General features: G+C 29.8%; 1 protein-coding gene and 1 long non-coding RNA gene across 3 annotated transcripts; both read right to left on the minus strand.

Moving 5' to 3' along the window:
• Nucleotides 1-152: 152 nt before the first annotated feature.
• LOC130804708 (uncharacterized) lies at nucleotides 153-4,734 on the minus strand. 2 transcript variants are annotated; one of them, XM_057669255.1, is made up of 3 exons: nucleotides 3,629-4,734; nucleotides 1,447-3,278; nucleotides 153-1,355 (listed from the first exon to the last, which is right to left on the minus strand). In XM_057669255.1, the coding sequence occupies exons 2-3, from the start codon at nucleotides 1,576-1,578 to the stop codon at nucleotides 861-863; spliced, it is 627 nt and encodes a 208-aa protein (XP_057525238.1). In that variant the 5' UTR covers nucleotides 1,579-3,278; nucleotides 3,629-4,734; the 3' UTR covers nucleotides 153-860. Both variants share the same exon structure in this region; 1 of them encodes a protein (XP_057525238.1).
• Nucleotides 4,735-12,025: 7,291 nt separating this feature from the next.
• On the minus strand, nucleotides 12,026-13,223 carry LOC130804709 (uncharacterized). Its single transcript, XR_009040052.1, has 2 exons — nucleotides 12,510-13,223; nucleotides 12,026-12,241 (listed from the first exon to the last, which is right to left on the minus strand). It is a non-coding gene; the product is annotated as an uncharacterized LOC130804709 (long non-coding RNA).
• Between the last annotated feature and the right edge of the window lie 474 nt (nucleotides 13,224-13,697).

Here is a 13,697-nt window from a genome sequence, read left to right on the forward strand (position 1 = left end):
AAAAAAAGTAGGTTAAATGGGTCATTAGCATGTTGATCCGATCTGCTACAGATGTATCTGCTATATCTGATAAAACAATCGGTAATTATTTTTTGTAAGTAAATGAGCATACATCAATTAAAAACCTGACTATTAACTTATTTCGATATTGACCCGATCAATAGTTATCCGTAACCGATATCTACTCAAAAAATAAAGCTCGAACCCGATCTGTACCCGAAAAAACCGAACCAATTAGTAATCGATGACAACCCGAGACCGATTGACACTCGACACGAAATTCAACCGACAAAGAACTGATGCTAACCCGATAGCTTGAATAACCGATCTCTAACCGAACCGTGACTAACCGACTCGATTCGAGTGTGACCCGTTGTAACACACAACCGAAAAATAACCGATCCGAAATGCAACCGAACCGAATAACACCCGTCCGAAACCGACCCGATCAACCGAATGAACACCTCTAGTTATTATGATTATTGTTGATATATATTTATTTTGTTGTTGTTGTTGTTATTATTATTATTACTACAAAATATTAATAATTCGAAGCACTATAATTAAATTGTATTAAATATTACAAAATATTAAATAATTACATATAAAAAATTAAATTAATCTTCATCACTAAAATAGTCGTCGTTCTCAACATCTTCATCTTCGGATTGTTCGTCTTCTGACAATACAAGATCCACATCTTCTTCAGTATCTTCATCATTATCACGCACCTGTTGAACAATTTCGCCAGATGGATCAAGAAGCAGTGTTTGGGAAACATCTTCTTCAATTTCAATACGGTCCCTATTTTCTTCTTGGAAAGCAGCATCTTTGGATTCCTGTTCTACTTCTTTGTCAAATTAATTCTGTTTGACTTTGCAAACCGCTCTCCAATCTTTTAAATTTTGTCTTGTACTCGGATATGGAAGATAATACACTTGACATGCTTGACTTGCCAACACAAACGGATCATATAAACGATACGAACGACCTTGATGTATGTCAACTAACTTATATCGTTTATGAATATTTGTTTCGCGGCTATTCCCAGTAGTAGTTGGGTCATACCAATGACATTTGAACAACGTTACTCTTTTGATAGTTATCCCCGGGTATTCAACCTCTACGATTTCAAGCAATTGCCTGTAAAAATCTTCTTCGTCACGATTGTTGTCAGCAGCTTTGACGCACACTCCACTATTTTCTGCTAATTTATTTGATGCATGACGTACTATACGGAATCTATATCCGTTTGTGTAACAGACATTGTAACTCCGAGCATGTTTTAGTGGTCCTTCAGCAATCTGCTTCAAAATGTCACTGTTCACTCGGTTATCGAATGATCCTTGTCTTGCCTGTCAGATAAATGGAAATAACTTTATGAATTTAATTAACGTAATACTGACATACATACATAATAACTAACGTAATAGATGAACAACATACTGCAGTTCGGAACGCATCAGTGAAATTCTCTTGCACAAACGCTTCAATCCTCTGACTTGACCAATTCGGTTGATATCTTTGAATTGAACTTTTAAACTCAGATACAAATACATCCACCTCTGGACAGTTCATTAGCACGTATCTATGTGCAATCTCGTAATCTCTTTCATCCAAAATATATGCAATTCCTTTTCCATGAAATCTTATTGGATGACTGAAGATTGTGAATACACCAGTTACAATATTGTATTAACTTCCATCGTCATTCGTAGGAAGGTCTCTGACCCTGCATCGCACATGTGGCTCAAAATAATGGAAAACAGCGATGCTTCCTCGGTTAAATATGCGTTGCATATCGACGCTTCAACATGAGCTTTATTTTTCACATTCAGTTTCAAATGTCTAAGGTAACTTCTTGCTATGCGTAAGGTAGAAAGCTTGGGAATCATCCATGCAGTAAGGGCAAGCATATCGGCCCGCAGTACTCCACCCGGACAACATCGAATAAGCCGGAAAGTCATTGATCGTCCACATTAAAGCTGCTCGTAGTTGAAAATTCTCCTTTCTTGACACATCAAATGTACAAATACCCTCCTCCTACAATATATTCAACTCTTGTATTAGTGGTTGAAGATATAAGTCAATGTTGTGCTTTGGATTACTCGGCCCAGGGACAATCACGGTCAAGAACATATACGGCTTCTTCATGCACATTCATGGCGGAAAATTGTATGGTGTTAAAATGACAGGCCACGATGAATACTGTTGACCCGAACTTCCAAATGGGTTAAAACCATCTGTACACAGACTAAGCCGCACGTTTCGAGTCTCCAATGCAAAGTCTGGATGAATATCGTTAAATGTCAACCACGCTTCAACATCGAACGAATGTATCATCTCTCTATCCTTAGTGCGGTGCTCTGCATGCCACCTCATATGCCTAGTTGTTGCCTCTGAAGCATACAATCTTTGTAATCTGGGGCCTAGGGCAAAATAATGAAATTGTTTCCGCGAAACCTTATCACCCTTACTGTTTCTTCTCCATCTAGAAGTTTCACAAATGTAACAGCAAGTTGCATTCGCATTATTCCCCCAATATATCAAACATCCGTTAGGACAACAATCTATCTTCTCAACAGGTAATCCAAGGGCAGTTATTTGTTTTTTCGTTTCGTAGAAGTTGTTTACCATCGTATTCTCTTCTGGTAACACTTCGTTCACAATACCACAAATATCGTCGTAACACCTCTCAGTGAGACAATGGTCTGTCTTCAGGTTTGTAAGTCGACCAATAATAGACATCTTGGTGTGATTTTTACAACCTTCATATAAAGGACTATTTACAGAATTTAACATTTCAAAAAACTGTTGACACTGTGGGTTTGGATATTCGCCAACGTGTACCGATGGTTCATTATCTACTGACACTACATTATATTGTGAGGGAAGAAAGTGATGGTAATTGTCTGGAAACACACTAGCTACTGCATCATGTACCATCTGTGAGTATGGATTTGGATTGTTTGACGATTGCTCTCCGACTTCCGCTACAACATCAGATGTTGTTCCTATCTCTGTGTTCTGATGATATTCCACTCATAGTAATTTTCAACAAACCCCCTTCTCATTAAATGTTCTCTTATTTCATTTGGTTCCTTATAACAACAATTTTTACACTTTTTACAAGGACATCTAATCTCAGAACTCAAGCTTTGTGTACGAGCAAATTCTAAAAACTCTTCCAACCCTCTCATAAATCTTAAACTAAACTTTCCATTTTTTCGTCGGTTGTACATCCAACTTCTTTCTTGCCTAGAACTCATTTTTAACACCTAAATATAATATAATAACATAATTATTCAACTAATCAATAAAGTAAGTTAATGACAATAACAATATATAATAATAATAAAATAATTGTTCTAATAAAAATTATTAAAGCAAACTAATGTCAATAAAAATAAAATATAAAATATAAAAAATATAAAAACTCAAGTAAATAACAATAGAAATTAAATAATAAAATTAAATCAAAAAACACAAGTAAATAACAAAGAAAATAAAATATGTACTAATTAAATAATAAAATTAAATCAAATTAATGACAATAGAAACTAAATATAAATAATAAAAATAAATAAAAATAACTCATATAAAGAAAAAAACCAAAAAACTTACTAACCTCTTCTAATTCTTTAGCTTCCAAAATATACGATCCACAACAATTCGCAGCTTATTTATAGAACAAAATAGTGACAAGACGACGATTACAAACCCATCGCCACTTTTAAATTGAAATTCAAAAATATGGCGACCAAAGGGCTACCAAAGGCTCTGTCGCCCACTTTAAAAAAAATAAAACCAAACATGGCGACTAAGTGGCGATAAACATACCCGTCGCCACGCATCAAATTAAAAAATAAAAAAATTCTGTCATCCTTGGCGACGAAATGCCGACAGGAGAGCCCGTCGCCATGTAGTAAAATAAAAAAAAAAAAGGCAGATGGCGACCACTGGGCGACGATAGTTCCCGTCGCCATAGAACTTTCTGCTTTCGCGACCAGCCTCTCTCTCGCCTTGCCGTCGCCATGGGCGACGAACACTTCCCCTCACTATTTTTCCATCGCTAAATCAGTTGTTTTTTGTAGTGACAAATATAGTTAACTTAATTTTAAGTGAATTTATTATTCTTTTGGGATAACATATTGAATGACAATAGTAAAAAATAATTAGGGCAAAGACGAGAGTTTTGATGAAAGTTTATGATGTGTCTTAGTGTAGAAACTAAATATGTGAGTATATATAATGAATGACAATAATAAAGAAATAATTAGGACAAAAATTTAAAGTGGTTCATCAATGAATGAATTACATCCACCATCTAGCCTAGGATTAATATTAATGTGTTTAAAGGAGATTACCAAACTTAATAGGAATTAAAGTGGGAGATTAATATAAGGAAGAGAGGAGCTAATTAGGGAGAATACATAAGCTAAAAAGGTTGTTCTTACAATGAGACTTTGGTGCATCTAACTAAGGCCTAGAACAAGAGTACTTATAGGGAAAATGCATCGGAGCCCAAGTACCCACTAACAACTAGTACAATTTACTAGTGTACTTATTTGATTCTCCATAATTCAATCACAATGTAGTACTTGGAGCCCAATGTTGCTTCATTAATTGCTTGATGTACTTCTTATCTCATGTCTTCATTACCATTAGTACATTGCATTAATGTACTAACTTGATTCTCATATAACCAATAACCAATAACCAATCACAAGTGTGTATTTATGTCCTCTTCTAACTTACACTAACAAGCTAGATTAATTTTCTTAATCTTGTTTTGATTACTTGGTGAACTAAGTCACCAATAATCCTAACACATAGGATTGATTATCATTAATACCTAAAGAAACCAATTTCTAAATAGCACAAAATTACAATTTTTCAATAAATTAAAAAGAATATCTGGAACATAAAAATCAAATATTTTTGAAAAAATCAAAATCACATAAAAATCTATTCAGTAATTGAATAAAAAGAATGTGTAAAAATATAAAACATAAAACAGAATTAATGTCAAAATAATTAAACACGATATATCATACTGGAATAAAAGAATTGACATCTCTCTCTGGTCTCTGGACGTAGTTAGTTTATGAAGTCCGGATATAATAAGAACACAGAATAGAAAATGAATGGAAAGATCTAATAGCAAGCAAAATATAATTTCAAAATGATTGATTCTTAGTCTGCCATGTATCATAATTAGATGTCTGCCACTTGCATGAGAACAGTTCATTCTGAGACTTGCTAAGATTTCACATGTCCAATTATTAGACTTCATCATCATTATCATGTATTCATGTACGATACGGTCTGTACGAATACCATACTTTTTTTTCTCTGACAACTATCCCCCAGATCTTACCCTACTCAAATCAAGAGTCGTGATTTTAAAAATTTAATTAAAATTTAATGGGTTATAACTTGAAAATCCAAACTCCTAACATGAAAATGGTCTCACTCCAAAAAATTGAAAAATATTGGCTTAAATTTTTCAAACCCAAATACATATTAATATTTTTAGTTGAGATTCACTATATTTATCAGCTAATTTTATATCAGATAGTTTTACCATAATTTTACCATAAGGATGGTCTGTATAATTAATTCATTACTCTAATTGATCACTTTGATTTAACACTTTTTATTGTAGCTTTAAAATTGGTATATTAAACCTTTTCAATATAAAAATAACTTAGCTTATACCAAAAAAATAATACTCCCTCTGAACCAATTTAGATGTCCCATTTGCTTGGGCATGGTTATTAAGGATGGTGTGGGGTCTATTAAAAAGGGTAAGTAGTAAAGGGTAAGTAGTGAAGGGTAAGTAATGAAGGGTAGTTGGGTAAGTAAGGTATATGGGGGTATATTCGTAATTACTTATGTGAACTAAGAATATTTAGGTAAAAAAAAATTGACAAAAATAGAAATGGGATAACTAAAAAGACTTTGCCAAATAAGAAAATGGGACAACTAAATTGGTTCGGAAGGAGTATATTATATATATTTTAAAAAAATTAATGATAAGAAAGTCCTTGACCCATTGGGCGATTGGATCCAAATCTGACATAACCGATTCTGAAATTAACCCGACCTGAAAACAATCAATCCAAAATAAACTGTTCGAGAAACCTGCCCAAATCTAGTTGTGATATTAGTAACAATTACAAGTAATAAAATTTGCGTTTAAAATTAAGTGATTGAATTTAAACAAAAGAAATCAATTTTAATGTATATTTGACACTCTACCATAAGGATCATGTCCAATTGTTCATTTTATATTTGCTTAGAATCAGCTTTATTATAATTAAATGGAGTTATTTTTGTGAGACATTATCTCCTAATGAGACGACATCAAAATTAAAAATTATATTTATAAAGTAGTAATTAGTAAGTATTACTATTCAAATTAAAAAAAAAATTCTTTCAACATCAGAAGTACTCAAACTAAACTCCAAGTAAAAACAAAACACCCAATCATTTATTATTCTTGATTATTATTAAGTGAAATTAATTAGTTTTCAAATAATGTATATCTACTCTTAATAGAATTCCCTCATAATTCTTAATCTATATTACTAAATAAATATTCACTACATTAATTCATTTCCATACAAATGAAATATTAGCTCTTAATAATAATTACACTAAACTAGTATTTCATATTCAAGTAAAAAGTGTAGTTCATTTGAAAAAAGTAGTTTGCTTTCTTAATAAATTTCTCAAAATAAATACTATAAATATTTTTAATGAGAATCATCATTATCATATCCAGTGTATTCCGCTTATAGAAATACTATGGTTAAGATCTGGAGAGGGAAGGAGTGCGGCAGCCCCTACCCATAAAGAAGGATGCGGACAAAGAGTTCCCCGGATCGAGATTGATCCACAGAATGATAGGTCCTTGAAACAAAGAAGGATTAGTGAAACTTATATTGCCAGCTTGTATTACGAATACAAGCTTGAAATAATATACATAAATAAAATAACTAGATAAAAACGAGTAACAGAACAATATGTAAAAGGCAAAGACAAAATTAAAAACATCAATTGGTAGGCGAAAGGGGGTCAATGGTCTAAGACATGGATAAGGCGCCTCCAACTACTCATATCCTAGGTCAGGTTTGCGGAGAGGTGTAGATCATACAAGTCATTTTTTATTTGTTCCTCCTACATTCTCCTTAGTCTTCCTTGACTTCTCTTACCCTTCACAATGATGCTTTCAATCCTTCTCACGGGGTGTCAAAAGTCTTAAATTTTTTTTGTGAGAATAATTTTATAAATACTTGAGCTGAACAGGTCCATTTAAAATTAAAACATACCGGACCAACTTCTTTGCCCAAGTATTCAATCCATTGTATAGCAAGCAGCCAGCAGCAATATGAGTCCTTATCAACCCAAAGCATTAAACAATCTATTGGAAATGATGATCCAACTATGATCTACTTTTATGAGAGACAGTCGTTTGGTAAGTTGGTTTTTAAAACAAACAGATAATATGTGAATAATTTATAGGAGTATTAATTTTGCTATTTAACTTATATATGTAGCACGTCTAAAGATAAGACTATTTCAGAATTTGCATCAAACTATTGATACATTGTTCCAAAACATTATTGGACTTTTATATTTATCTTTTGTTTGAAGAATATATTATACATACTAGCGACCATCATATACAAAAATACTTAATATTTTTTTTTAATTGGTGATTTTTTTTAGCTAATAGATATTCAATTATCTTTTGTTTTCTTTTGTAATTTTTTTCTCAACTAGATATTTCATCAATCGCAACCTTTTTATCTCGGTTAATAAAGATATAATTTTTCATCTTCCATATCTTCAAATCCCCTAATCATAAATTCTATTAAAAAATAGTCTAATAATATATAATTACATGGAAAATTAGCTAGACTTTTATAAGCCTATATCCACCAATACCCATTGTTGTTACACTATATGCCAACAAAAAGAAATAAAACATGTTGGTACATGGCTAATTAGGCTACTTGGACTACAAATCTATTTACGAAATAGATTTTTTATGATATTTAAAAGTTAAAATATATAGAGAGATTTTATCGAATTGATCTGGACTTTTAAAATTTTAATATATCTTTTTTCATAATTTTTCATAAAATACATTGATAGATACTAGATTTAAATACAAGCTTTTAAAAACTGTAAACTAAAAAAGAAAAAGAAAAAAAAGAAATTAGAGATTTAGTTTATCACTTGTAAATTCCAATCATTTTAAAATACACCTAATGTTGTGCAAGTAGGTAGCCAGAGACGAGTAGAAATATCTAAGCATTAATTCGTACACGGCTACCACACCGATTAGGATTTAGGCAAAAAGCGAGTAACTGATTATTATTTGGGTTTATTGTTGAAATACATATTCCATGATCATAATCTGCTACTGGAACTCAAAAGGACCACTCTTCTTGATTTATTATTCCTAATTCCTAATTTCTATTCGGCCTGTCGCTTATATTTTCTTATCACTTGTAAAATGAGTATAATTTTATAAAAAAGAAAATTAGTCTATAGAATAAGACAATAAATAAGTGTAAGATAAAAATGAATGATTGAGAGAGAAAATATATATATATATATATATATATATATATATATATATATATATATATATATATATATATATATATATTATATATATATATATATATATATATATGTAAATGAGATTAAACTAGAAAAATGATCATTGAAAAAAAAAATTAAATTAAAAAATTGTGCAGAATGAGAAAGCTATGGATCAATTCTTAATTTTTATTAATTCCTAATAAATTATAATAAATAATGATTATTCAAAAAAGAAATAAATTATCTTTATATGTCTCTATTTTATAGGAGGACTTTTGAAATTTTATTTTATTTTATTTTATTATTTTAATTATTTTAATATTATGTATTTTATCTTGTCACGATTATTAATCGTTATTGCTTAAAATTTTGGGCATTATTATTTGTCGCCACCCTTTTCATTTTATCGCCACCCCCTCTCCTAATGAAATTACGAATTTGCCCCTGATTTTTAAAAATTTACAAATTTGCCATTGAGTTAATAAATTTTCATTTTCATTTTTTTTTAATTTTTTTAATTATTTTTATTTATATTATTATTGTTATTATTATTATCATAGTTATTATTATTATTATTATTATTATTACGGTTATTATTATTATTATAACGGTTATTATTATTACGGTTAATAATAATAATAATAATAATAATAATACTAATAATAATAATAATAATAACATTAATAATAAAAATAATAATAATAAAAAAAAAAAAAAAAATATCAGTCGCACAAAACGTGCGACTGACAGTCGCACAAAGCAGTCGCACGTTTTGTGCGACTGATATTTTTTTTTTTTTTTTATTATTATTAATTTTATTATTATTATTATTATTACGGTTATTATTATTAATTTTATTATTATTATTATTATTATTATTAATATTGTTGTTGTTATTATTATTATTATTAAATTATTATTTGTTTTAATTATTATTGTTATAACTGATGTAAGAAAGAAAGCATAAAAATTGACAAACACAAAACAAACAGAATTTACGTGGTTCACCGACAATGTGTCAACTAAGTCCACATGCAGAGGAGAGAAAAATTTTATTAGTAAAAGAAACCCAAAATACAAATATTGGCTAGATTATAGAAAATAAGAGTTTATAAATTACTCCAATACATAAAACCTTAGCCAAAACAGATTTTTTTGGGATGATGCAAAACTAATGCCCAAGACTCCTTTTATAAGGAGAAGAATAACAAGCCTTTGTTATTCTTCCGATGTGGGATAATGATAAACATTAATCTTCCAATGTGGGATAATGAAAAACATTAATCTTCCAATGTGGGATAATGACAAACATCAATCTTCCAATGTAAGGTTATGTCTTGAATCCCATATTGGAAGATTGATGTTTGTCATTATCCCACATTGAAATATTAATGTTTTTCATTATCCCACATTGGAAGATTAATGTTTATCATTATCCCACATCGGAAGAATAACAAAGGCTTGTTATTCTTCTCCTTATAAAAGGAGTCTTAGGCATTATTTTTGCATCATCCCAAAAAAATTTGTTTTGGCTAAGATTTTCTGTATTGGAGTAATTTATAAACTCCTAATTTCTATAATCTAGCCAATATTTGTATTTTGGGTTTCCTCTAATAATAAAATTTTACGCTTTGTTTCTTACATCAATTATAATAATAATAATTAAAACAAAAATAATAATTTAATAATAATAATAATAACAACCACAATATTAATAATAATAATAATAAAAAAAAAATTAAAAAAAAATATAAGTCGCACAAAACGTGCGACTGTTTTGTGCGACTGTCAGTCGCACGTTTTGTGCGACTGGTTTGTGCGACTGTCAGTCGCACGTTTTGTGCGACTGGTATTTTTTTTTTTAAAATTTTTTTTTTTATTATTATTTTTATTATTATTTTATTATTATTATTATTATTATTATTATTATTAATAACCGTAATAATAATAACCGTTATAATAATAATAATAATCGTTATAATAATAATAATAATAATAATAATAATAATAACAATAATAATATAAATAAGAATAATTAAAAAAAATTAAAAAAAAATGAAAATGAAAAGTTATTAATTCAATGGCAAATTTGTAAATTTTTAAAGATCAGGGGCAAATTCGTAATTTCATTAGGAGGGGGGTGGCGATAAAATGAAAAGGGTGGCGACAAATAAGAATCGGGAAAATTTTCTACCTATTATCCACTTGTGGTTGTGCAGGTACTAAAGTAGAGACTAGACTAGGTGCACTATAAATGGATTATGGATTCTAGAACCACTTGGGTCTTGGAGATACTAAAAATTGTAAGCGAATATATAATTTTGATGTTTATTCAAAAATAAAATAATACTCATAATTTTGATGCTTGATACAATAATAAAATTTCAAATTTAGTGGAGTATGCAGTGTTATATGCTAATATTAATAATTTTTTGTATTGAGATAAATCAAATAATATTTTATTTGATTATGTTTAACTTATAAATTAATTAAAGATTAATCACAAATTAAGAATGATGAATAGATAGTAAAATATTTCTAATATTGCAAATAATTTGAAACAGAGGAAGTATTAAGTAAAATGATAATGTATTTTATTTTTAATCTATAAGTTATAACGACATAGTTCATTTGGATCTTGTTTGATACATTTCAATGCAAAGATCATTAATATTAATTTTTTACAAATTTTAATTATACACAATTAGATATATTAATGGTAGAATTATTGCATTAACATATATACACTATCAAATGGGACTATTAGGGTGAATATGATGGATTAAATAATAACATGGGTGTCTCGTGTAGATGATGAAAAATTATAAATTCTAGTTTGTTACTCAATATTTTTCATTTGTATTTCTTTTAGAAATAAATGTAGAAGTTTATTCTTTTTATAGGCTTTGAATATTTTTAATTCTGAAATCTTTTATTTGTTTTGATGTTTCCAAAAAGTATTTGAATATTTTTGTTTTAATTAATCCTAATACTTAATTATGATGTAGCGTAATTGAGAATAAAAGGAATATATGATAGAGGTTCACAAGGATAAAATATGCTTGGGTCCTCATGATCTAATTAGCGATTATTGAAGCATTGCAAGGGCGAATTAAAAGTGATGGATCTAAAAAATAAACATGACGTCACTAATAACTCAGAAAAAAAATTACAATACGCAAATTCTTGCAAATGGCAGGGTTTCACCTCCAACACAAAGTGTAAAAATTGACTACAAAACCAACTCAAACAATTTTAGGGTCCGTTTGGTTCAGTGAGCAGGATTGGAATGGTATGGAACCTCATACCAGGATGGTATGGATTCAGAACCCCATACCAGACTAAAACTGTTTGGTTCAATCCTGTAATAGACATTCAATCCATTCACACTGTTTGGTTCAATTATGGAATGGATTCTCTGTCCAGTTTATATATATATATATATATAGATACATACATACATTTCATAAACAATTACACCCATCATACACATCACCAAGTACATGATTGTGACGACATTGTTAACAACCACATGAAAAGTAGTAGTAATTCAATTTGTCTCTTCTTCCTTCTTCTTACTATGGCTAATTGAGATGGAATCATTTCTGTGATTGTATACCTGCATCATCATATTAATAAATAAAAAAAATTATATATTACCATATATATATATATATATTACCTTTACTAATCCCACATCTAAAAAATTCAACTGCAAGACTAGATTCCAGCAAATGCAGCTGAAAAAAATCAATACAAGACTAGAAGTTTCATAGTTAATTACACAGCATAACATAATTTTCAAATTTAAGCCAGGAATTTCAATACAAGGCAGGAATTTCACAATCCCAATCGAACAAGGAAGGATTCCAATTTTATGAACCCACCTCACAAACACCTGCAGAATTGAAAAATACTTAGAAATTTAAATTTTTCGAAGCAGAACCAAGAAAAACACCCAATTCTTGATCTGGATTTTAGTTGAAAGTGCTGAAATCTTCTAACTCTTGAAAACCCACCACAAAAACCACCTGCAGAGAAGAGAGCCGCCGCCGGGGAGAAAAAGGTAAGAAAGAAAAGGGCAGTGACTGGCCGGTGGAATATGGCGGTGGTGGCAGTAGATGGGTGCGAGACACGGCTGAGACCGGTGAGGGGGCGAAATTTCTGAGATTGGAGGCGTGAGATTGAAGGAGAGAGAGGGAAATTTCTAAGATCTACTTTTCAGCTTGGCATTAGGGATGAAGATATGAAGGAGGAGAGTGAATTAGGGTTTGAATATGGGATGGAATGGAGTTTGAAACTTGAGGGGTAGGAGGGTATGGGATTTTAGAGGATTGAAATGGAATGAGAATCCAAAGGGGATGACATCCCAATGTAAAAAGGCCTAACCAAACAATGGAATGGTTGTGATACCATTCCATACCATTAAAAAAGAGTCAACCAAACATGCTTTTATTTTGTATTCACTATTACATACTACTTGTTTCGGATTTTATTAGTTCCTAAAGTGACTATAATAATTATTGTTTATCAATTGATCTTATTTGGTATGTATTTCTCCATGTATAATGTAAAACATAGTCAAGTTAAATCTTATTTGATTCGTCTTAATGCATATTTTCATAATATTAACTTTTTAGAATATATATTTTATTATATAAAATTAAAGATACTAAAGAATAAAATTGTGCATTGGATAATGTAAAAACAAAAGAGTAACAATTATTAAAAGCCAAATAAAGTATTATATTATTAACATAATAGCATTTTCTAAGTATTGTCACTTACCTATCCACTAGGTTGCACCAAAACGGACATGGACACGACACGGGTACGAGAAAACGCCAACTTAAAAATGGCGGACATGGGGACACGAAAATGGTAATATAATAAATATATCAAATTAAAGATAATTTTACAATCTTTCATTTGATATATGTAAATAAATACTTTAAAAACATAAAACTCACAATTTTTCAACTTTTCAAAATTCAAATTACAAACATTAAGATTAAGAATTTAAGATTAACAAATAACACATTAACAATTTAACATTAACAAATATTCAAAGAGGA

The sequence above is a fragment of the Amaranthus tricolor genome, chromosome 17 (assembly GCF_026212465.1).
Source record: "Amaranthus tricolor cultivar Red isolate AtriRed21 chromosome 17, ASM2621246v1, whole genome shotgun sequence".
NCBI classification, from domain to species: domain Eukaryota; kingdom Viridiplantae; phylum Streptophyta; class Magnoliopsida; order Caryophyllales; family Amaranthaceae; genus Amaranthus; species Amaranthus tricolor.